Source organism: Aythya marila, assembly GCF_965140915.1.
Source record: "Aythya marila genome assembly, chromosome: 1".
NCBI lineage: Eukaryota > Metazoa > Chordata > Aves > Anseriformes > Anatidae > Aythya > Aythya marila.
The window spans coordinates 180,590,390-180,616,394 of record NC_139042.1 but is presented as its reverse complement, the minus strand read 5'-3'; the positions used below and the strand labels follow the sequence as shown (position 1 = coordinate 180,616,394).

Here is a 26,005-nt window from a genome sequence, read left to right as displayed (position 1 = left end):
TAACATGATTAAAAATAAAATAACCACTGCAATGTTGTACAAAAATATAGTTAATTTAAATGCAAACCCCTTTTATGGGCTATTTATCTCTGCTTATGTATGTTAGGGGAATTAAAAAGAAGTTTGTTTAAATGACTGAATTTTTTCAGAGAAAATAAGGGCTGCAGAGCAAGTCTTGCTATTATTTAACAAATATTAATCATGCTTGCACAGAGGCCACTTGAGAAAAATTTATTACGCGAAATTTGTGACCAGTCATGCCATAGCAAAAGGAGAAAGCCACAGGGCTGAAATGACAGTGAGGTTTGTGTATGCAGTGCTCCTCTGGTAGTTAAATTGCAGGAATGTGACATTGATCTGAGATGAGAGCTGTTTGAAGTAGCAATTGTCAATCTTTGTAATCAAAGGATGGCCCAAAGTCCTACTCAATTAGCCATTTTGGCATGACCGCTTGGTTTATAAAGTCCTACCGACTCAAAAAGTGATCTGTCCTCAAGAGGCACTTCACAAAGACTGCATGGCTTGAGGACAGTAAACGGTCATCTAGGACTGTAACTTTGGGCCATTTTTTTAAATTATTTTTATTAGATTTTTATTTTAATTTTTGCAAAAGTGCAACAATGCCTCATTTGACTGACTGTACTTATTACAAGGTGAGCCAAATTTGGGTTTAGATATAAATGAATGTCTGATGCTCTTGAAGTTGGTTGGATTATGTTTTTCTTTATACATTTCTTTGCTGTTTCAAGTACAAAAATGTAATTACATTGTGATACTAATTTTAATACATATATGCTTATAGATTTGATTATAATTATTAGTGATTCAGTAAAGACCAGTCTTGACTGAGAAAAGAGAAATGTGTAGCACACTTCTGGCCTTTTCTCAGGATCATGTTTATGATCAGGCAGTTGGACTTGATATTTTCAAGTCTCTTTCAACTGAACTATTCTGTTCTGTTCTGTTCTGTTCTATTCTATTCTATTCTATTCTATTCTATTCTATTCTATTCTATTCTATTCTACTCTACTCTACTCTACTCTATTCTACTCTACTCTACTCTACTCTTCTTCTTTGATAATTTTTCAGAGGGTTTATTCACCTGCGTAGGGGAATATAGTACACAAAAAAGAAGTGTGTGTGTAAAATTTTAAAAAGATTTGTGGTTAATAACAATTCTATGCAACGGTATAAAAACTGAATGTATTGTTCTAAAGTTCACTAAGGGAGCATATTGGCAAATGGTGATATGAACAGCTTGAAACTTTAGCAATCATTTCCATTTCTCCCCAGGTACAAACACACTTGGAAAATCAGTCTAGATACCATATCCAGCAAAGCCAGAGGCACCAGGTGAAGCAGTATCTGACCCTTGACACCAAGCTGTCCAGCCAGACCCTCTCCCTGTCCCACTCCCACACAATCCAGCCTGCAGGAGTGACCTCCATTTTAAGAAACGGACACATGCCTCCCGTCAGTGATATTGGCACACCAGAGAGCCCTGTTACCAAGCTGCTGGCCCTTGGAGGAGACCATGAAAATGCGGTAGGGCAGGGCTGGCAAAAAGATTGGGGAATTAGGCATTGCTTACTGCTGTGAAAATGTTGCAAGACATATCTTGTATACATTGTGGGCAAGAGATGACTTTCTCATGACTTTCTTTTCATGGGGCATCCAGCTGCAATGCATGTGCCCTGAATCCTTTCAGATTATATGAGCATTCCCTTGAATGCTGTGTGAACAGCTTATTGCATGATCAGGCTTCTAAATTTCTGCCAGTTTAAATGTACTGTTCTATCTTATCTTTGTGGCATACATTGCTGTACTTTTTTTAAATATGTACTTGGCAATGCAAACTTTTTTTTTTTTTTCTCCAGATAAGAGTTATTTCTGTCTAAAAGTATTATCCTAGCTGCATAACAAACTTATATACTGATTACTTCAAAGAATCACTCATTCATTTTTATATTTGACATATTTGACATTTTTTTTTGACATATTTATATAAGGATTATCTTGGGTAAATTGGCTTAGATTTCCTAACTTTCATGCCACCATTGATTTTAATAAAGATACAGCTGTTATACAATGCCAGTGTGAGATGTAGAACATTATGGCCTTTAATACTTCAATAGATTTCAAGAGATAGTGCTTATTGGGTAAAAGGGGAATTCCTACAGAAATAAAAAGTGGAGGTGCCATATAATATCTTGGGCACTAACAGAAAAGTCTTACAAATATATTGCAATCTATCTCAGCACACTTGGATGCTACGCAGCTAAGCATGAGGAACTGAAAATAATAAAACCAATGCTTGTCTGAGTGCTCATTTGAGGCCCCTCTATTTCTTCTGCGTTGACAACTGACATTTTCTGTCAGGTTTATGGGTTACTGGAGTCTACTCTGCAAAGATCGTTTAAAATGACCTTTGTGGTGGTCTCTGTGATCACCTCTGTTCTGGCAATTGCAGCATGCTGGAACCATTCTTAAATATTTTGCATATCTGACCAAGAACAACCATTTCCTTCACTAGTACAACTTTATCCTCTAGAGCAAGACAGCTGCTTGTAAAGCACCTGCTGTGCCTCTTGAAATATGCCTGTTTGTGATTGAGAGGGTGAATGTTGGCACAAGCCCAAATCCCTGTAGGATCATTCAAGTAATTTGAATAATCCCATCCCAGAGCCGCAGGAAGATCTCTGGCACAGTGTGATTTCCTAGTACAGATGTATCCTGTGGTTCAGTGAAAGCTATGGGTATACTGGTAAATAATAGAGTCCCAATGCACAGGTTGGTGTACTGGGAAGGAGTCATTCATATTGCATAATTGCTGATATTCCCTGGCCTCCTTTGGCCCAAACTACATTTTTCTAGATAAGCCTGTGCATAACTCATGGGACCGCACATGCCTGGCTTTTGGAGGGGGAGAGGAGTGAGCATATCAGCTGTGCTGTGCCATATGGCCTAAAAAATAAATGTACATGTATTTAAAGGTCCCTGGCCTATGAGTGGTCCTGGGTTGTGTTATGTATCGATATTTCCAGTCATTGTGTAACGCTTCCTCTATTTCCTTCAGCTACAGCTCTTGAGACCACTACTGAATGCTGCTTGAAAGCCCTCAGAGCATGAGTGAACTGCTCTGGCAGACAGCAAAGTTAACTGTGACAGATTCATTATGGACATTCCTACATAGTTACTTTTTAAAGGGAACCAGACCAAAATTATCACTGAAAACTCATACTGTGTCTTGTCCAAATCTGTATATGTCTATATGTCTGCAAAGTATTTACTGTTTTACCTCAAATAGCTAATTAGCTACCTCATCTTCTTAAGCAGTTTTAGATTCAGACTTGAACACATGTGGAACTAGAAAGCTGGCTGGAGAAGTATCCAGCACGCTGTCAATCACAACACAAACCTCTGTCTGCTGAACCCTGAGAGCAGTGTGTGGTACCAAATCTTGAGTGACTCATGCTCTTGCAGAACCACAGGTTCCTTTCAGTCTTCATGCACCAATGGAAAAATACACTGTGGATATGAGACATTTGATGGTGATAGATCGTAGTTATAGCTTAGCAATGTGCTCTGGTCATCTGATCTTGGTGTTGCAATACGAGGTTAAGAAAGTTGAATGGATTGGTGGTTGGGAGGAAAGAAGTAATCGCTAAACCATAAAATAGTTTTCAAGAAGTAAAAATTGTGATGTTGTGTAAAGGTACTTGAATTATTTGAGTTTTAAGATATAAACTTCTGAAATTCAGTTTTATTGAAGCAATAAATATTGTTTCCTCTGTATTTTCAGAATAATATTGTCTTCACTAATACTACTAATGATTGGTCTTAAAATATTATTTTACTAGATGGAAGAGGTTATTGAAGATATAATCAATATGGAATCAAGCTTTAATGATGAAGGGATAGGTTGCTCTGAAACTCCTCTATTAATGCAAAGAACTGTAAGTATTTTGTGGAATTTGGTCTTGCTATTTATAATAGAGAATTTCACTGAGTGATTATAGATTGCACATTACACTTCAGAGACCAAAGCAGTGCTATCAGAGAATTATTCTAATTTCTCTTCAGTTATTTGTCTTTTTATGAAGAAACATTACAGGAAAATGTTCCAGTGTGGTGGGACACAACTGCTTTATATGGTCTGAATAGCTAATTAAATATTTGTGGTTTTTCGCCTCCACCAGCTCCAGTGCATAGCCCTTTACTAATACACATGCCGGACTATGGATATGCAGATTCCCTGGACCACAGAAGGCTTTTAAAGTCCTGTTTTAAGATCCTTCTACTTTGTCTAAAAAAAGTCAAAGCTTGGCTATGTGTTAGTATCTGTTGTAAAGTATTTTTATTTAGTGTCTTGTATTGAACCAAGGTGGGTTCTATTTGTTGGCTTTCATAGAGGCAAGTTGCACTAACGTTGAATAATTTAAGAAAAAAGATGAGAAATATCACCTTTCAGATGAAATGCTTTATAGGAATAATCCTAACAAAGTGTTATAATTTTCTTTTTTGTAAAAAAGTGACAGCAGATTGACGATGCCTACTTAAATTTTCATATATGTTACACATTTAAAGAGGAGAGATGGGCCTTTTCTGGACACAAATGCTCGTTATTATTGGGGAAGTAAAATCTATCAAAAATGTAATGCAATACACTCTATAGAAGGGATGTCCTTTTCTCTCAATCTAGATTTATCTTGGGAACCTTTTTCCAAGATTTTGTCCTAGAAGGAATACTGGTAAAGACAAACTCCTCCCTGGTGAAAGCAGAAGAATTTTCACAGGCTTTGATAATCTACAAAGTTCATTTCAGAATACCGAGTCAGGTGCTTGCACTTAATCATCCACTGGAGGAACATCTTTTTCCGGCTACAGAGCATCACTGTCTATAGAAAATATGTTAGGAGATGAGATCTCTACATCTTTGTGTTGCCAACTACGCAATCCAATATTAATGGCAATTAATGGTTCCATGAATACCTGGCATTTGTATGCCAGTTACAGAGCTAATACAGTCAGTCAGTCTGATTTATACATATCTCAGTACAGAACATAGCAAAGAAATGCTCCTTGGGGAGTGAATTAGTATTTTGGCTGAAATTAACGTGGGACAGGGAAGGATCCTTTCAGGTGTTGTACCATGGGACGATGATGGGAAGCATGAATTCTGGGTTTTGTATTGGACTTGCACTCCCTCAACACCTTTTAAAACTGGATGTTAATCTATGCTAATTCCAGCCTCATTAGCCTTTATGAAGGACATATGTCCTTGAAGGACATATCCCCATGAAATATGTTGAATACCCTATTCTTGAAGAACAAGGAAAGATGTAACGACTTTTAGGTCTAAGTAACATTACTTGCAAAGATTTAGAGTCTTGCAATGTCTGTGGGTCAGGTAAGGATATTTACATTTCTGTTTGTGCTGAGGAAATCACCAGGCTGCTAGGTAGCTGGAGAATATTGTGTGTTTCCAAATATCTTTCTATAATGATGTGGCAAAGTGAAGCCTGCCTTCACCAGTGCATGCAAACTGTGCCAGTGTTGGAGGAATCAAGCAATGCATCTGCCTCTTCTGTTTTCTCTTTTGTCAGTGTGCACTTTTGCAGTACAACACTATAGTATTTTTAGGATTGCACCTTAGATTTTACCTTCTTTGGCATTGTCTGAGATTAGTGGTGTGAAACAGTATGTCTAAAATTGTGAAAAAAATCTGACTCCTTTGGTTTTCTGAATACAGTAAGGCTTTTGGCTTTTTTTTTTTTTTTTTTTTCTTTTTCCTTTTCTTTTCAGAAATCTCTTAGGTTGACCCAGAAAAATTCATGAAGCCATTTGTTTTTCTCATTTTTCTCAGTAGACAGTGGTTGAGATGAAGGATTTCACAGTGTTACACAGCATGTGTTGCTATGAACTGATGTTTGCTTTAGTTAGATGCACCCATGTACCATTTTAATGGCACATTAAATGAGGACATTGAATTCTATGAGACCACTCATGTGAGTAATTGCTCAGAGACTTGTTGTCTGACCCTGAATTAATGAATTACAATCATGTATTAGTAGAACCACAGAAGTGAAAATAAGAACATCCTTCCATCTCTTATTAGAATTATAGCGTCCAAAGAGCAGTTTCTCTTGCTTTTATTGTGTTTGGCCCCAAATTCATAATTTCATAAAACTCTCTTTTTGCACAGCAACTTAAGAATTTGCTGTTCAAAACAGGGGGTACTCTGGCTGGATTCTCTTTCTCCTAAATTCACCCTACTGCTATAAACTTACCTTTTAAAATTACTTTTAGAAATTGAGTTACAAGACAAGATCAGATCCTCCCTGTAATGCAAGAGATCTTAATTCTTCCAAAAGTACTTGTAAACCCAGTTATATCGTTGTCCAGAAAACATAGCTGAAATCAGATTGTAGCTACTCTCATCATCTATTACTTGATAAAAATTGTTCATAATGGAGAGGATAGTTAAAGAGTAATAAAGCTGTATAACAACATTTAGTACAACTTTAAGTGGGAAACAAAATTGTATTTTCTCTGCTGAAAATATCTAGAATTTAATAAAGAATCTCCTGTGAAGACAGGCTGAGTGAATTGGGGTTGTTCAGCCTGGAGAACACAAAGTCTGGGGAGACCTTAGAGCGGCATTCCACTGCCTAAAGGAGGCTACAGGAAAGCTGGGAAGGGGTAATGGTTTTAAACTAAAAGGTGGTAGATTTAGATTAGATATAAGAAGGAAAGACTTTACTCAGAGAGTGGTGAGGCACTGGAACAGATTGCCTAGAGAAGCTGTGGATGCCCCATCCCTGGAGGCGTTCAAGGCCAGGCTGGATGGGGCTTTAAGCAACCTGGTCTGGTGGGAGGTGCCCCTGCCCATGGCAGGGGCATTGGATCTAGATGATCTTTAGGGTTCCTTCCAACGCAATCTGTTCTTTAATTCTATGATTCTATGAAGAAAACTTGAAAATGAAAGTGAACACAGTCATTTTCTTTGTTAGAATAATTTAGTCTTATGAAATTGTTTACAGCAACATATTTAATTATATTATAAGAAATCCATTCCTGTCCTTATTAGTATATTAGGAATGACAGGTATCTTCCTAACCTCATTGACATCACTGCAAAGTTTCCGTTTGAAATGAAGCAAAGTATATATGAGTGAGTTTTAAAAAGTAAATAATATCATGTATATCTACTGTGGTGACAGACATTTGAAAAGTAAACATTTTTCAATTTTATCAATCTTTCATTTGCATTCAAAATCCTCACAGTATCTTCAACATTCTGTAGTGAATTTAAAGTTTATTAACTTCCAAATACTCAGGACATATGAAATGTATCTACATTTCAGCTGTAGGTCTGTTAATATAAAGCAAATATGACATCATCATTGAAAGTGTAAAGAAAGTTCTAAAAAGCTGTAGTTTACATCCATTTTAATATCTGAAGAAGGGAAGTGTAAGAAACATACTGTATCAAGGGAGATATGGAGAGCATTAGTCAGAGTGCAGATTAAAAAAAAAAAAAAGAGTTGAAAAATAGGATCTTTGTGCATTGCAGTGTTCAATTTGACAGTGTGTGACCCAGTGAAACCTTTTCTTGTTACTAAATGCTGTTTTGTTTTGCTAATATGTGTATACAACCCTGGGACTCACCAGAAAACCTGGTAATTCAGCAGGCACAACAGTCATCTCTATGAAAAAGTTTGGCATTTTACCAGCAGTTTCTTTCAGAAATAATTGATGTATCCCAGATAATCACTGTACAGCTACTGAGATAATGTCCTCTACTTGACATGGAGTCCAATAAAACTTACATCAAAGGCATTGGGAGATTTACTGGTTTGAGATGAGAATAAGATGAGAAGATACTAGTGTTATGAAAGACACAGGCTTCTCCCACACAGCACTGGGTGGGACAGGATGTAAAATAATTTAATTTTGTGAGCATATCCAAGGATTCTAAGTTGCCTTTTGTTACTCAAGAAAACAAGACCTTTCAGAAGTATTCTTGAAAGGAAAGAGGCTCTGTAGCAATTAGGTGGCTGGTGGTAAGAATGAAGGAATAGTGGAGAGTACTGCTTGAGGCAGAACACTACCATAAAACAGGCCTTCAAATAATCCCCAGCAATGACCCAGCTAGTGATCTGCTGAATCAAGTGGGCTCACTGTTGCTGGAGTAGTAGGTTTTGAATAGCTAAACAAAATGGAACAGCTCCTTTCAGATTGCTTGGGAGAAAAAGGAAAACCTTTTTTTTTTTTTTTTTTTTTTTTCCATGTCAGTACTAAATAGAGTTGAGAACGATGTTTCTGTCTTGATTTATTCTTAATATTTAAAAAATGTTTTCTTCTCTAATTATGTCCCCCTGAATGAGTTTACAAACAGAAGTGTTTCCTGAAAGCAGAAGTTCCTAACCAATGAGAAGCACAAAAAATATTTCTATATATGAATATACCACACCACAAATCACAGGTGTGATTTGAAGAATTATCTCACTCAGAGAATAGAATAGCCTTGGTGGTCTTAGACTAGGCTGAAACAAATAGCTTTAAAGTTACTTTAAAAAAATCTGCAAAATATTTTATTTTACTTTATTTTATTTTATTTTAGTAGGAATATTTAAAGATTTGAAACAGCACTAATTTCTCCAACAAGTCTTGCTCTAACTATGTACTGATTGTACAAACTATGTTATGGTTTCGTTGGTGGTTTGAGGTTCACATCACTTTGGAGATTTAAAACTGTCACAAGCAATGAATCTGTTGCTGGAAACTTTGTCTATCTGTGAATTTAACCAAATTTCTTCAGTTCTCCTTGGAATCTGAGTTGATGTATGTGGTATTTATATAGTGGGAAAAGAATTAAACAAAAAAATTTATTTTTGTTTGTATGATTTTAATGAAATAATATTGTACCTCAGTTGAAACTTGGTTTAGTTATTGGATCCTTAGACAATATTACATAATATAATATTGGATTAAAGCTTATTATTATTTGTTATGATTAGAACAGTTAAAGGACAGCAGATGCCACAGATCCCATGGCTAGTTATCTAGTTGGGTAATGTGGGATGAAATAAAGAACTGTACAGATTTGAGGCCTCCGGCTTATCTGGTACTTCTGGTTTTGATTAAGGGCAGAAAGAAAGAATGAACTGCTCATCATGCCTTGTTCATTTGCTGAGCCATCTCTGCACAAATCTGAACCAAAGACAGAGGCTCTGTTTCTCTGTACCCTAAAGTCCTCTGTTTTGCACAACCATAAAAGGGGCAGTTACAGTTTGTCTATAACCAGATTCTTCCCGGCTTCCACATCTACTTTACCCCTTTTCCAAGAACTCATGGCAGTCTATAAGATAAAGGGGTCCTCTTGAATAATTAAAAGACTTCTGTGTCGTTCAGAGGAAAGCAGAGAGAAAGTTAAGCTCAGCCTTATGGGATCAGCCATCTCTCAGGGGTACACCTTCCATTCGCAGGCCTGTGCTTGTAAACAAGTGGCCTCATCACTGCTTTCCTAACTCACTTTCTGCTTTTGTATTTGTTCACCCATAACTGAGGATTCACTGACTGCGAGGGGAAGCAAAAGCACTTAGGCATTCTGAAAGACATTTTTTTTCCCACTAGTTGTTAGGTGGCAGGGCTGGGCCAGCATACTCAGGGAGTGACAACACAGTGGGGAACACAGTGCTGTGCTTGTGAAAGGACATATCTTGAAAGGTCCTGCAAGATTTTGTGTCTCCATTTGCACTACTTCATTTTGTACATTCACAGTGCACTCTTTCAGTAAGACGGAGAGCTGTGGTCTGCTTCCTCTCTGCTTTGGAGTCAAGTCAGTTGAGATTGTTCTACTTCTGTTACTCTTGCAGGCAAACAGTTTATGGAGAAAATTCTCAATTGTCCTGTGGCTCACTTGCTTTTTGTCACCTCCTTTGACATTTGATAAAAAACTTGGATTGTATGACATGGGCTAGAGATTAGATCAGGACAGAATAGTTTGGATGTTTTCTTTCTCCAATTTTTATGATTTGGTTAACTACAGCCAGTATAAGGTTCTCATTATATCTGTTAACTCTGCACTTGATAGGAGACACTATTTTTTGATAAAAGTACAACGGAGTCTGTCTGCAAGATCTCACTTTCATTACAAGGTCTTTGAGGTCACAGTTTCTTGTCATGGCATTACTAAATTTTGTTATTTGTCAAATATGGATGGCTACCATTTGTATGGATTACCCAAACTGTCTGTCCCATTCTCAGAAATCATACAGAAAATAGAAATTCAAGCAGGTATCCTCCAAACTATTCAGTAATTGCTGGTATTCTTCAATCATGAAATAAAATCAGTTTTACTTTAGTGGTGTATATAGCATTGATGATTTAGGAAGCCCTATGCTGTACAATCACAAGTATTTCAAGTTGGACTCAAAGATCCTTGTTGGTCCCTTCCAACACGGGATATTCCATGATTCTATTTTTTAGTTTAGGGAACGCTGATGCCATTTGACAATTGTTGTAAGTTTATAAAATCTGCTAAAGTTCAAAACCATTTTAGAGAAAGGGCCAGAGTAAACATTAACAACTTCATTTGCTTAGGTTGGGTAACCTGAAAAGCTGCATAACATCAATGAAAATGCTTTGTCAATCACATTCTACACTAGATTAGTCTTAAAGTCCAAGGAAAAATCAAAGTTCACCTTCATATATAAGCTTCTGTCTAGCACTCCTGGTATCGTTTACAAGTTTAAAGAAGAAAAATGAAGGAGAAAGAACAGTCTGTAGCTATTGTGGAAATAATAGACTCCTCAAAAATAAAACTGGTGAGCAAATAATTTCTTTGCCTTTCTTCAATTGTATAAAGGTACCAGATAGGGAATTGTGTCTTTCAGCTGCAGAGTTGAGCAATGAAATGCACAAACTGAGAACTCAGAACTGTTTTCTGGAGCTGAAGACTATTTTTTTCCACTTTGTTTTTCTCTTTCATAAATGTAAGTAGGCATAAGGAGAAGTATTATTCTTAAATATTCAATTTATTATATATAAGTTCCTCTTACAATGGTAAACTGAAATATGGTCTTCATATGCTAAACATGTTGAATAGGGGTAAGAGAAAGGGATATATAAAACAGGTTTATATTTCTCCTAATATGCTCATAACATTTATTTTTATTAAGAATATGCCTTGATATCATAACCTGATCTTTCAGTTAAACTGCATATATCTGAAAGTCTTTGCAAACTCTGCCTATTGGAAACAACCCACAAAGTTTAATGCATTGTACTAACTTCTACATCAATATCAGTTTATTAGTTCCTTCATTGAGGGAGCTAGCTGGGCCCAAGGAAACATGCTAATGATATTTTATCATAGAAATACAAAAACAGAAACAGGATCTGTTACTCTTAAAAACAAACAAACAAACAAACAACAACAACAATAACAACAAAAACAGACAAACAAACAAACAAAAAACACCCACAATTCTTTATCTACATTTGATGAACCTCAACTCAGTATTAACTGGTAGTCCAACAAATAGAGTTGAATTTATCACACCTAATTTTAGACTACTCACATTTAGCTTCCTAATCTGCAGCATAACTCTTCAATTTTTATTTACTTATTTATTTATTTTGGTCTGTACCTATTATAAAGAGGCAACCGTAGCCTGTGATTTGCCACACTGATTTTAGGTTTAACATTTAGTATGAAATGAGCTGCACTGAAGAAGTATCTGTTTCCCTCCTTAAGTATTAGGGGAATCTAAAGAACTAACTCAAATACTCATGTTCATACTGTAGATACCTATACTGAGTTGTATTCCCAGCCCTTGGGGACAGGAAAAGAAAAGAAACATATTAAAACTATAAAAACAGATATTTATCTCTTCCTCACTGTAGGTAAACCCAATTCCTTCAAGAAATCACAGTGTCTAAGAATTAGTAGTTTGGAGATCCTGAACTAGTGGACAATGGAATGAATTTTGAACATGTGTTGTCATCTTGTAGTTTGCTTTTGCTGGTGGGTAATATGTTTTTTCTGCTCTTTGAGGCCATCAGGCAAATTCCATCTTCTCCCAAAGCCCTGATGTCAAGCCACTGCTGCATGTCTCAGGAGTTCTTGTCTGTATATAGTAACACAGAAACCGAAGTCCTTATTACATGCCACATAGTCTCTACTTCTCTAAGGCTATGTTAAGCTCCTTTGAGTCTGTAATGCATTGACTATGGCTGCTTCTCACACTATACTTGATGAATTTTTGTGAATGACATTTATACAGATTGTATAAAAGTCTTGTGGGCTCAGAGACAGCAATAGTGGCTGCTTTGTTCTCCAGGCACAGGCAAGCTTCTTACTGCAAGCTAAAGCTAATTTGTAGAAAACACAGATTTCTTGAAGGGTCTTTTTGAGAAGCAAACTCCTGAAAGATATTGTTGCTTTTCTTAGCACCTCCTTCTCTATCTGTCAAGGTCTTCTTCCATATACTGCTATATATAGTATTTTATAGTAGTAATATAAAGTAGTTGCATAAAGTAGTTTAGTGTGCATTTATATTTACACTATAATTTATTACTTGTGAATGTATTTGAAATCAGTCACTACAGGAAGGAATTCCAAACAAAACAAAAATGCTTGTTACATGATCACACATTGAAAACAATAGATCATAAAGGTCATTAAATACCTTACTACGCAGTATTCAGATACTTAGATGATATGTGAAATATATATATGTATCTTACATACATATCTAAGATAAATAAAGAAATATATAGGTGCAAGGTGCTGCACCTGGATCATATAGACTGGGAGAATAACTCACTAAGAGCAGCCCTGCAGAGAAGCGCTTGGGGGTTCTGGTGGATGAAAAGCTCAACATGAGACGACAGTGTGTGCCTGCAGCCCAGAAGGCCAACTGCATCCTGGGCTGTATCAACAGAGGAGTGGCCAGCAGGTCGAGGGAGGTGGTTGCCCCCCTCTGCTCTGCCCTTATGAGGCCTTACTTGGAGTGCTGCATCCAGGTCTGGAGTCCCCAGCACAAGAAAGATATGGGGCTGTTAGAGCAAGTCCAGTGGAGAGCTACAAAGATGATCAAAGGGCTGGAGCACCTCTTCTACTGGGAAAGGCTGAGAGAACTGGGGATGTTCTGTCTGGAGGTTCAGAAGGCTCCTGGGTGACCTCATTGTGGCCATTTTAGGGGCAATTAAAGGGGTCTTATAAAAAAGACAGAGAAGAACTCTTTACTTGGCTAGGTAATGACAGGATAAGGGGGAATGGCCTTAAACTAAAAGAGGATAAATTTAGACTAGACATTAGAAGGAAATTCTTCACTGTAAGGGTAGTGAGGCACTGGAATAGGTTTCCAAAAGAAGCTTTGGATGCCCCACGCCTGGATGTATTCAAGGCCAGGTTGTATGGGGCCTTGGCTAACCTGATCTAGTGGGTGATGGCAGGAGGGTTAGAGTTAGAAGATCTTTAAGGTCCCTTCCAATCTGAGCCATTCTATGATTCTGTGATATGATTCTATGAAATGTAAGATATATATAAAGTATGTAATATAAATACTGGTAATAAAAATTTTAGCTTTTATATTCAAGAGGAAGTGGCCAGCATTCACATCCCAAAAAAGTCTAGTTTTCACTTGTCCCTCAGCCTCATTTTTTTCTGATGTTTTTGTGCCATTCTTTGTCTCCAGAGCAAGACTTTGAATGATTTGGTATTAGCATTTATAGATGGTAGTCAGAGAAACGGAAGAAGCTGCAAGGAAGTAGGGCATTAGCTGGTGTTACTAGTGAAATAATCTTAGTAAAAAACTAACAGTGCTATCACTGTCATTTTGGGGTTTCAGACCCTGGAGATTAGTGAGACAGTACTCCCATAGCGTCTTATTTCCAGATGTCAGTTGGCTGATGACATGTCACACCACCACTTCACTTTTGGTCCTTGCCTGTTAATTTAGGTTTGTAACCAGAAAAGACAAGAACAGATAAAAATGTATCATTAAGAGATGATAACTGAAAGAACAGAACTCTACAGTAAAAGGCTGATTCTCCAGTAAATTCTCTTGCTTGGTCATATTTGACCAGACATTTATCTAGACAAAGTACTTCTATGTATATGATCAGGGCAGGAAAGTACTGTAACTGGGAAAATGAACAGAGTTCATTTTTCTCCGATGAATAATGAAGCAGCTTGATGATCATTATTTGAAGATAAAAAATGAACCAGTTTTCATACATTATATATAATATGTAATATAATATATCTGAACATTAAGTCTCTGGTTGAGGAGTGTGCAATTATGAACCATGTTAAAGATAAATATAGAAGGAGATACAATTTGTTCTAAAAAAAAAAAACAAGTCTGAAAAGGGATGAATTTGCTTTTCTGCTGTTCTCTGCAGATAATAAAAGTAGGAACTGAAAAATTTGGATAGTAGTTGTCCCCGAAGACCATCTATTTTCAAATATGTCATAAACATTTTGTATTTCAATTGAAAAAGACCTAAAATATTTAGCTGTAGAGGAATCTTCTTGTTCTAGACTAAATATGTTACAAATTTTTTATAGTTTACAATGTAAACACATCTCTTCAGAAAAAAAAAAAAAAAAAAGAGAAAAAGAAAAAAAGAAGAAAAAAAAAGATATCAGTTTGTGTTCACCTTTCTTCAAGCAACCTAGAAACTGAAAAACAATGCAAGGGGTTGAACTCCAGTATTCTGAGTACAGGTCTTTTGCTGAACCACACAATCATTCCTCCTGTCTGTAATGCTTTTGAATTAGAAGAAAAGTCACAATTCACTAAAACACACATTGAAGATAGAAGAATAGCCCCAGTTTTCCCGTCATCAAAAATTAGAAACACTTGTTATACCAGATACCACTGTTCTGAAAATAGAGTTGTAATGACTGGGTTATTGTACATTTATTGACCAATTCACTCTTTGACCAAATTCAGTGCACATTGTGAAGTTCATCTGTGGACTTCAAAAAATTAACAATATTTGAGTTTGTGTATCATGACTAAACAGGTCAAGACTGACAAGAAATATGTCTTTTTATGTTTTGTATTCCAGTAACATAAATAGTGCACAAACCGAATTTTACTTAGTATGTAAAATGAAATGTGGACACTGTTCCAAATTTAGATTCCTACATTTGGGATGCATATGAAATTAGTATAAAATCTGTGTAAAATATCTGCTTTGATTTTTTAATTAAAATGAATAAGCAAGGACCACACTGAGATAGATGAATGGGTGCTAACATATATTTTATATCTAAGAAGAAATAGCTTCATTTTACAAAACTGTTCTTTGAAGTGATGCTATCAATTAGGTTCCAATGATAACATGATTTAAGCAGGATATATTTAGGGGTGGGCAACTATAAAGTATTGTAGTAATATTTCACATGTGAACACTTAATCTAGATGAAGTCTGAGCAAGTATTATTTTTTATCAAGCACAAAAAGACCTTTTTTTTCCAGATACAATACCCAAGCCCTCAAGTTAGGCAGATACGTAGCTTCTTCTTGTGACAAGTAAAGTGCATGTACTTTGCTTCCCTGTTCCTAGAGATTGCCAAGTCTGTACATGCAGTACAGGCAATGTGACCAGGTCTAGTAGGGCCAATGGTTTTCTGAACTATCTGTATTGTATACATCAGCTTCTCTGGATGTATACCCTATTTCTGTTACTGCAGGATATACAGGCACGCAACATGTAGGCACACTCATCACGTTGCATGTCTGCAGTTATTAACCCTAGAAAAAAGGGTAACTTAAGGATGTTTCTGCTAGCAAGACAATTCCTGCAGTTTGTTTCCCACTTGTCCTGTTTTCCATGGGCTCTTCTGACATGAGCACAATGAAAATCTCAGAGGCAGTCAGGTTTATGAACTCTTTCTTTTCTGGGGTCATCTTTAAGCCCTCTGATCATATACCTGGGCTTTATGACCTTTACATGACCATGGAGAACTGAGAAGACTATAGAAGAAGTGGTACCTAGAAATGAGCTTCCACAAACTGGATAGTCCATCTTGCTTTCTGCTCCCAGATCCCTCAAGAGAACTCAGGTTAGCTGATGAATTGATCCGACCTGTCAGGACAGTCCAGATAACATCAGTGAAAAGCCCTTGCTATCCTAAGAATTAGCCATTTTAGGTAACAAGAACATAAAAGGTATTTGCTCTTTAAAAATGTGCATACCTGCATCACTTCCATGACTAGTGACATCCTTTTGGATGTATCTGTTTGCTACTGGAATTATCCTTTCTAGCTAGCCTTGCATATTCAGGATTTAGTGTTTGTATCCTCCTTTCTATGAATGACTATTAGTAAAATGCAATACAGATTACAGAGAAAGGAAACTGAGCAGGATTGTATTCAGGTTTAGGGGTAGGCTAGAAAGATGACAAAGATTTTGTTAAAACGTATTAATGAAGCACTCCAAGAATTGGTCTTGAGCTTCTGTTTATTTAATAATTTTGTTAATGACTCTGGTAGAAAAATATATGGTTTTGCTGATGAAATTCATTGAGGTAGCAAAAATAGAAAGCATTGCCAATACAAAGAAGGGTCAAGATATTGTAGAGGAATAGTTAAATGACTGAGATGACAAAATAGTATAAATGGAAGCGATGTAACAGGACTGAGTGCAAGGTCATTCATTTAAATACTAATAACAGGAATGTCTGCAGTAAGCTGAGAGTTCATTAGCTGGAGATGACAGAGAAAAATCTGATTATATTAGTTGCTTACAGAATGACTATAAGCCATCAAAATGATGAGACTGGAAAAAAAAGGGGGGGGGGGGAGGGGAGGGAAGATAAATATGATCTTAGAATACATCAAGAGAGGGACGAGAGAGATTTCCAGAGACACAGAGGAACATCCACTGTGGAATTCACTGGGTAGAAACCTTTTAGAATACTGTAGACAAATGTAAGTGTACATCCTTCAGAAAGACTTATTCAAAGCAGAAAGCAGGAAAGGTAGAGAGAGGACTGTTAGGACAAATCATAGCATGGGAAATTTGGCTAAAAATGCATGGCCTGATCAGTTTAACAAAACAAAGGTTTATAGGATCTATGGCTACTCACATTGGGAAGTTAATTAATTACATAAGTTAAACAATTAATTACATAAGTTAAAGGAAAACATAAATGAAATAATATTTGTCTGGAGGTGGAGATAAAGCTTTTTAACAGCAGTCTGTAATCACTCAACTTCTGCAACACACTCCAAATCAAAATACTGGAGACAGGAAACCTAACTGATTTTAAGAAAGAGTATGGTTGGTTTATGTGATGTTATGATAATTCAACCCAATGTCCTCGGCACTTTCTAGCCCAGGGTCTCTGTGTCTAGGCTGAACATTACCACATTCAGCAGAGTTTTTAGATTAAGAAAAATCTATTTGCCTTTGGAACAGGGTTCACTTATTATTTTCTATCTGTGCAATATTAACTGTGATAGATTCTTACAGACTTGGATGTTACTGTAATACGAACACATCATGCAAAGATTAGCCAAATGAACAAATACTTAAATAGTATATGATGATGTAAGTGAACACTGTTGTGACATGGTACTGTGTTGGGACTACAGGTGAAAGGGGAAAAGTGACCCTTATAGATATGTTTTATCATATGCTATTTAATTTAATTCTTCCTTGAAATTAAATGATACTTGTCAATATCTGTCATGCTACAGGATTTGGAATACCATAGTATTTCCCTGTATTCCCCTTCATGAAGAAACAGTTTTTCTGGATTAGTAATGTTTCCCCCCCCTCTCTTGCTACCTCCAAACAAACAAACAAATAAATAAAGCATATTAAACATTGCAAATTGTGATCACTGCTGTTCATTGGCAGCCAACCATGCAAGTAGCGAACCCTTAATATTAATATTTAACACACAGTCCTGCCTGCATGGCAGTTTAGATCCAAACATAACAAGCTCCTTTGGATGAGGCCTTTATAGTACTTGTGTTAGACATTGCCAGCAACCACAAAGTCTCAGGTTCTTGTGAGGTTCTGCTGAGCTCAAGCCAGGCAGAATCTCAAGCCAGTCACTCAGGTCCTCTTTAATATCTTCATCGATGATCTGGACGAGGGCATCGAGTGCACCCTCAGTAAGTTCGCAGATGACTCCAAGTTAGGTGCGTGTGTCGATCTGCTTGAGGGTAGGAAAGCTCTGCAGGAGGATCTGGATAGGCTGCACCGATGGGCTGAGGTCAACTGCATGAAGTTCAACAAGGCCAAGTGCCGGGTCCTGCACCTGGGGCGCAATAACCCCAAGCAGAGCTACAGGATGCGAGAGGAATGGTTGGAGAGCTGCCAGGCAGAGAAGGACCTGGGAGTGATGGTGGATAGTCGGCTGAATATGAGCCAGCAGTGTGCTCAGGTGGCCAAGAAGGCCAACGGCATCCTGGCTTGTATCAGGAACAGTGTGACCAGCAGGGCTAGGGAGGTGATCGTCCTCCTGTACTCAGCTCTGGTGAGGCCGCACCTCGAGTACTGTGTTCAGTTTTGGTCCCCTCACTACAAGAAGGACATTGAGGTGCTTGAGTGAGTCCAGAGAAGGGCGACGAAGCTGGTGAGGGGCCTGGAGAACAAGTCCTACGAGGAGCGGCTGAGGGAGCTGGGCTTGTTCAGCCTGGAGAAGAGGAGGCTCAGGGGCGACCTTATTGCTCTCTATAGGTACCTCAAGGGAGGCTGTAGCGAGGTGGGGGTTGGTCTGTTCTCCCACGTGCCTGGTGACAGGATGAGGTGGAAAGGGCTAAAGTTGCACCAGGGGAGTTTTAGGTTGGATTTTAGGAAGAACTTCTTTACCGAAAGGGTTGTTAGGCACTGGAACGGGCTGCCCAGGGAAGTGGTGGAGTCACCATCCCTGGAAGTCTTCAAAAGACGTTTAGATGTAGAGCTTAGGGATATGGTTTAGTGGGGACTGCTAGCGTTAGGTCAGAGGTTGGGCTCGATGATCTTGAGGTCTCTTCCAACCTAGAAATTCTGTGATTCTGTGATTCTGTACTTCAGCTGAAGTTTGCCTTTATAATTGGTTTAAGCTTCAAAGTTGAGCATCTTTCAGGATTGAGCCCCATGAATGGAAATTCTTACATTCCAGTCTTTGCACACAGGCATTGAAGATCCCATGACACTTTATACAAAAGAAAGAACGTTAACCCCAATGTCCTTGCCAAATGCTAACTTCGTTAATTACAGTCTGCTTTCTTTAATTCTCCTTGCAGTTTTAATTAGATATAGTATTATTCTCTTCCTGTACCACATTGTCACTGGTTATTCCCACTAAATCATTTGCTGTGTTAAAGGTTATTAATCTTTTGTCCAAAGCTGGCTGCATTTTAGAAGCAGAAAAAGTGAGTAATTATATCCTGCTATTTTTAATATGTCTGTGTTCACCCCTTGCATCTAAATTCTGAGACATACACACACAAATATATGTATGTTCAATGCAAAGGTTGAAAAAGATGTGACTTACCAGTACTTCTCAGAACATCACAGCTGTGAACTAGTGTGGCTCTTGGCACCTGCAGGATAAATAGTTTATTTCCTGGGACTTATGCATTTTCATACCTGAATATCTGTGTTTCCACATATCTAAACTGAAACAAGAACATACTTTTGATGCAGTGTAATGAGGTGCAGCTTTAAAGTGCTTTGGGATTCATCAGATTTGTCAGTGCTCTATAATTATAAGATCACTATTGTATACACATCATATAATTATGCCATTGCAAATGATTTATACTTTAGTACTTTTTTGTACTTTTTTGGTAAAATTATGTCAATGTATATATTTGTCTTGTAGGTTAAAATTGATAGCTATTTGAAGCCTCAGTGCTGCAAAAATAGATAAATCTATTTATATGACATTGTAAGAAATAATTTACATTATGGTATATGGAGCTCCAATGCATAATCAAACAAAAAATCTTTTTTATGTTGTATCAAAATTGACTAGTATCTATTTTTTTTTTCTTGATATTCTGTAACAGTAGCAAGTATTTTCCAGGGTGAATATCAATTCAGGCCAAATTCAGGCAGAGAGTTGCAACAAAATTCAAAAGTGATATGTTTTTGACTTTGTATTTTTAAAATTCTCCCATAATAATCAATGTGAATATTTGTCAGGAAAGATCCAGTCTGTTTTGCTCTGTTGATCTCATGTGATTTTGAAAATAAGAGCTTATTTGGAAATTTGAACCTCATCTGGACCCAGTCTAACAGGTCTATGGTTTTCCTAGTTGCATACCCCAGAGGGTCTCCGAGCATAAGATTTCTCTTCGAACAATGTGATGATAACTACATCATCTAATTTACAGGCTGCTTTATACCCACTTTACCCTACCGTAAATGTGAAAATGCTGGTTAACTGAAGATGAAGACAATGTGTCAAAGGGAGATCACTAGTGGATTTATCCACAAAGACACATAACCATCATAATGGTCATTTCATTGTATTTGAGATATCTACCAAGTGGCAGTTGATAGTGAGATTGGCACAACTGCTTTTGTACTGAACAGTATCACCTACAGTGAAGGGCAACAAAAAATCTGTGTCTGGATGGAAAGTAGTTATGAAGAAAAGAACCTTTTTTCCATGTCTCCTTTCTGTGGTCAGATGAGTAAGCTGTTTATTCTGCTATCCAATTGTTCAGTGCATTGGTTGAGGCAGTAATAGACTTAAGTAGGATTGAACATAAAATTCTCTATTTCCTGGGAGTTACTTACCTAGAGGTTATTGAAAATGGTCCTACTTTTCACACCTCTGTATGTTTCAGTCAGAAAGATGGATTCTGCAACACAGATAGCACTTTCAAAGAAGTGAATGAGTGAGTATTTTGTAGGATCTCTGTGGCAGTGCTCTTGAATACGTTTATTCTCTGATGTCTAAGTTCTGGATAACAATTTATTAAGGCTAGACAACATTAGATCAAAGTTTCTCTTTAATGGTGTGACACAAAGCTGATTTTGACACTCCTAGTGATTGACATGTGATTAACATATATGAATCATTCTAATTAGTGAGGTTATAGGATTGTTGACATCAGTAGATGAATGACGTGGGTTTTGGTTTAATTTTTATCATCTCTGCATGAGGTTATGACTCTGTTTTCCTAATGATTGATAAAAATTGCCAAATGATGAGGGGAAAAATGCTATAGACTGTGTGAAACAAAGTTCATATGGGATATTTTGGGAAATATTACATGCCTTCTGCTGTTCGATGAAAACATTAATGAATGCAGCCAGACATAGACTACAGACAGATATAGCAGTTCTGCTGATGGAAAGAATCAAATGAATTTATATAACTCCATACAAAGTAAGCTGAGTTAGATGACATTACCTTCATCAACTGTGTGATCTAATTGAGCTGAAATGTCTGCCCGTAGTTCTGAGTTTACTCACCCTAATTGTCACCAGAGAGCCTCTTTTGAATCCTTACACACTTTTGAACTTTCAGATGTCTTGGTATTGTTTTTTAATTACCAGCCAGTTGGCTGTTTCTAACCTTTTCTCTTCAATTTGGGCCTTGTCAATTAAATTCATGCTGTTTTGAATAGACCATAGACATTTAACCATACCTAGATCATACAGATGACTTTGTGAGGGAAAATTAAAAGCACTCATTGATGCATCTCATGTGTTTTGCATCAATCTGTGGTTTACAGTTCTGATTTTTCCACTAATGGTTTTGATAATATTGTAAATTAGAAAATTTACGACCAGTGTCATGCAAAATATTGAACTCATGTACACAACTGTGCGAACTATGTAAAATACAACATGTATGATACAAATGAATTTCTCATTTGTTAGATTTTATATGAGATTATCTTATTTTCAGTGATTACCAATTCCTAGCATTTCACAACACTAGCCCAACCCCTATAATAGCCTTATTCAAAGTCCAATGAAATCAGTGTAGGAGTCACATTGACTCTCATTTTTTTTTATATCAGCACTAAATAGGAAATTCTATTTTCATATTATTTCAATAAGCCAAATTCATTTACATAAGTGTAGGAAGTCTTTAAACGTGTATCCAGAGCTAATATGAGTTTACTTTTGTAATATAGTTATACTATCATTGAAACAAAGAAAATCTAAAGTTAAAGCTGCAGTGAATGCTGTAATACTTGTCAGTTTACCTCTCAGGAATGAAACGAAGGTACTTAACATGGAAATGTGCTTAGCTTTCAAATCCTGCATATTAAACATAGCTTGTTCTTGAGTAATACTCATCTGAATTCCAAACATTCTTTTAAAAAGTGTTTTCATTGAGAGATCAAATATTTAATCAGACTTTCAAAACTGACTTGGTGTTTCGATTTCTAATGGTATTTAAGATTTTTTAGTTCTCTTAAATAATAGACTTCTACAAATTCATTGGAAAGTGAGCATGTTATTTATATGTATTTAAAAGGAATCCTGAATGCTTCATTCTATTGTGGGTTATTAGGAAAATTTAACACAAACTAGACTCTCAAATAATTAGAAAAAATATTATATATATAAAAAAAAAGTTTATTTACTTTTTCAGAGTTAATATAAAAATGTAGTAAGAACTGCCATGGGATTTCACACTAAAAAAATCATTGGGAAAGTGTCTCCATTCAAAATGTTCCAGGTGGAGGCCGATGACAAATAGTGTCCCTCAGGGGTCTGTCCTGGAACCGATGCTGTTTAATATCTTTATCAGTGACACAGACAGTGGGATCAAGTGCACCCTCAGCAAATCTGAAGATGACACCAAGCTGAGTAGTGCAGTTGATACAACAGAAGAAAGGGATGCCATCCAAAGGGACCTGGACAAGCTTGAGCAGTGGGCCCACATGAACGTAATGAGGTTCAACAAGGCCAAGTGCAAGGTGTTGCACCAGGGTTAGTGCAATCCCAAACATGAGCATAGACTAGGTGAAGAACTCATTGCGAGCAGCCCTGCAAAGAGGGACTTGGGGGTTTTGGTGGAGGAAAGGCTTTGTATGAGCCATCAGTGTGTGCTTGCAGACCAAAAGGCCAGCTGCTTCCTGGGCTGCATCAACAGAGGATTGGCCAGCAAGTCAAGGAATGTGATTGTTCCCCCTCCACTCTGTCCTTGTGAGGTCCCACTTGGAGTGTTGCATCCAGGTCTGGGGTCTCCAGTAGAAGAAGGAGAATTTGGACATTTTAGAATATGTCCAGTGGAGGGACACAAAGATGATAAAAGGGCTGGAGCACCTCGCTTATTAGGTGGAAAGAGTTTGGGTTGTTCAGTCTGCAGAATAGAAAGCTTTAGGGAAACCTCGCTGAAGTCCTTCAATACTTAGAGAGAACTTATATAAATGATGAAGAGCAAATTTTTCAACACAGGCAGATAGTGATAGGACAGGAGAGAATGGTTATGAACTAAAAGAGAGATTTAGATTCGATTTTAGGAGGAAATTCTTCACTCAGAGGCTGGTGAAGCACTGAAGCAGGTTGCCCAGAGAAGCTGTGAATGCCCCATTCCTGAAAGCATTCAAGACCAGGTTCTGAACTAGATTTCTGAGTCATTTTGTATTGGCCCCAAAAGAAAACAACAAAACAGTCTGCACAAACTTTATGTGCATCATAGAATGAAAAAGAAAAAAAAAGCGAATAAAAAAAAGGAAAAAAAAAGTTGCTTAGCTGTTTTACATTCTTGGTTGTCTTGGACTTGGACTCTATTTTCACATGAACATACAGCAATATATAAGACAATAATCAATAATGAAAGGATTGTTATATGGTCATAGAAACTGAGTCCAAACTGTTCATTACTAAACTTCAATACAGTTAAAAAGTAAAGGTAATATTTGGGTAATAATCTGGAATCCACAGAATCATTATGTAGTAGTTCAAAATCAGCAAGGTTACTTTTCCTTTCAACCTAACTTTTGTTTCAAATGCAGTTGTGCTAATCCTGTTATTTGAAAATATGGAATAGAATTAATTCAAAAACAGACACCATGGGCCATATCCTTCCATTACTCTGCAGCTAAAACCTGTAGAAATTTCACTTGGAAATCTGCTTGTAGAACAATGGCACACTTTGATCTTTCACTTTTGAGGTTACTTAATATTACTTAAGGACTAAGTTTCCCTTTAGACATATCTATAGCTGCTTCTAAAGAACATCAGTCTCATATTCGAGAAACATATTTTTCTTTTGTATTTATGGCTTTTTTTTTTTTTTTAAATCTTCTAAGTTTTTTAACTTATTCTAATTGTTTTTTTGTTGTTGCTGTTGTTTTGTTTTCTCTTTCTTCTTCTCCTTTCCTCCCCCTTCCCCTTAAGCTATCTAGCAGCATTTTGGATATATATAACAGTGACCAGGGAATGACACCAGCTAATATGGGTCTCACAAATGCTTCTTGCCCAGCTAATCTACCAGTAAAAAGGGAACTCACAGGTAAAAGAACTCTCAGATTTCAGCATTTTATAATTTAAGAAGTTATGATGTTTCTCTTAAAAGTTGAACAAAAAATACTCATGAAATAAATCTCCATAATAATTCATTTCCTGAGAATTTTGCGATATGTAGTTTTGTTTAAGGAAAAGAACAAAGACCATGAAGAAATGTTTTCTTTCTGTTCTCCTCTTTAGCAATTGAGAAACAATGTTTGCCCTGTGATTTTCATGAACATCATGCTTCTTATAAACCTAATTATTTTAGAAAACAGTGGATTCTTCCACATGTTGGCTCCTGATCAATGGTATAAATAAATTATCATCCATTAAATTTGTTCCAGGGTGGAACAAATGGTTCTTTTAAAAGCTTACAATAAGGCTATTCAAGGTAAATCTATATTAGTGGATTAACAACTTTAAAAGTTACATTCAATTAATCCAAAGAATGCTACCAACCATGTACAGTTTATTAGTGTTACTCAGAGGAAACACTGAGTTTGTCCAATATGAATATATTAGAAATCTGATTAACTCTTGCATTATGGGATATAAAAATCCATATTCACATTACTGTGTTGTTTTTTCCTGTTGTAAACTACAGCAAATAGGAGAAAAATACTCCTCCATAACATTTCTATATTCTTAAATAAAAAATGTGCAATAATAAATATCTTAAGTAACCTGTCAGACTTGCTCAAAAATTTAGTACTGGTAGAATGTAGATTTGCTTATGATCTTGTTTAATAATAAAAAGAGTAATAAAGTAAAATGAATAGAAGTCTTTCGAGTGTGTGTGTGTGTCTGTGTGAAAAGAGGCTATTTTGAAATGGTGATAGGAAAGCTGAAATTGTAACTTGAGGACAGTTGTAATAAATGTTACTTTCTGTCAGAAGCAGATACAAGAGCAATGGCCAAGGAGAGACAAAAAAAGGATAACCACAATCTCAGTAAGTATATGTTCATCTTCAATCTTGTTAAATGAAATACAGAACTAATATACATTAGCTGCCATGTCTCTGCTCATTTTCTGTGTCTTGGCAGGGTAATCAGATTGAGCTCAGTCTGTAAACACAGCCAACCACATAGCTTTCTCCTCTGAACAAAATTTGTCTTTTTTTTTCTTTTAAAGTACCTTACATATCTTTAATTTCTTCCCATATCATCTCCTGCTATTATGTTTTGAGTTTACATTTCTATATATATCTTGCACTATTCCATTTTACTTGATGTCTTTAAGAATTACAGTGCAAAACAGACAATAAAGGAGTAAAAAATAAAATAAAATAAAATAAAAAACCAGCCAACCAAACAACCAAACAACAGAGCAATGATGATCCAGACTCCTCTAAAGCATCCAAGCGAGACCATATCTCTCTACAGTCAATTGAAAGAAAAAAAAAAAAAAGGAAAAAAAACAAACAAACAAACAACACTGAAAACATCCCTCCACAACCATTTTCAGACAGTAGTTAAGCACTTAAAGCTATGAAAATTGTACGTCGCAGAAGGAGATTGGGGCACAACTGGACAAGACACAGTGCTCTGACTTC

At 36.7% G+C, this 26,005-nt stretch overlaps 1 protein-coding gene across 9 annotated transcripts in view; it reads left to right on the top strand.

Annotated features, from left to right (window-relative positions):
* TFEC (transcription factor EC) overlaps positions 1 to 26,005 on the top strand; it is a 74,149-nt gene that overhangs the window by 31,267 nt on the left and 16,877 nt on the right. For 7 of the 9 annotated variants that reach the window (XM_082757976.1, XM_082757978.1, XM_082757979.1 and 4 more), the window contains 4 exons: positions 1,294 to 1,545; positions 3,861 to 3,956; positions 24,342 to 24,456; positions 25,346 to 25,402. In XM_082757976.1, coding sequence (XP_082614102.1) covers positions 1,465 to 1,545; positions 3,861 to 3,956; positions 24,342 to 24,456; positions 25,346 to 25,402 — 349 coding nt within the window. In that variant the 5' untranslated portion in view covers positions 1,294 to 1,464. Of the gene's footprint in view, positions 1 to 1,293; positions 1,546 to 3,860; positions 3,957 to 10,729; positions 10,832 to 24,341; positions 24,457 to 25,345; positions 25,403 to 26,005 lie in introns of those variants that run through there. The other 2 variants (XM_082757975.1, XM_082757980.1) reach the window with 2 other exon arrangements.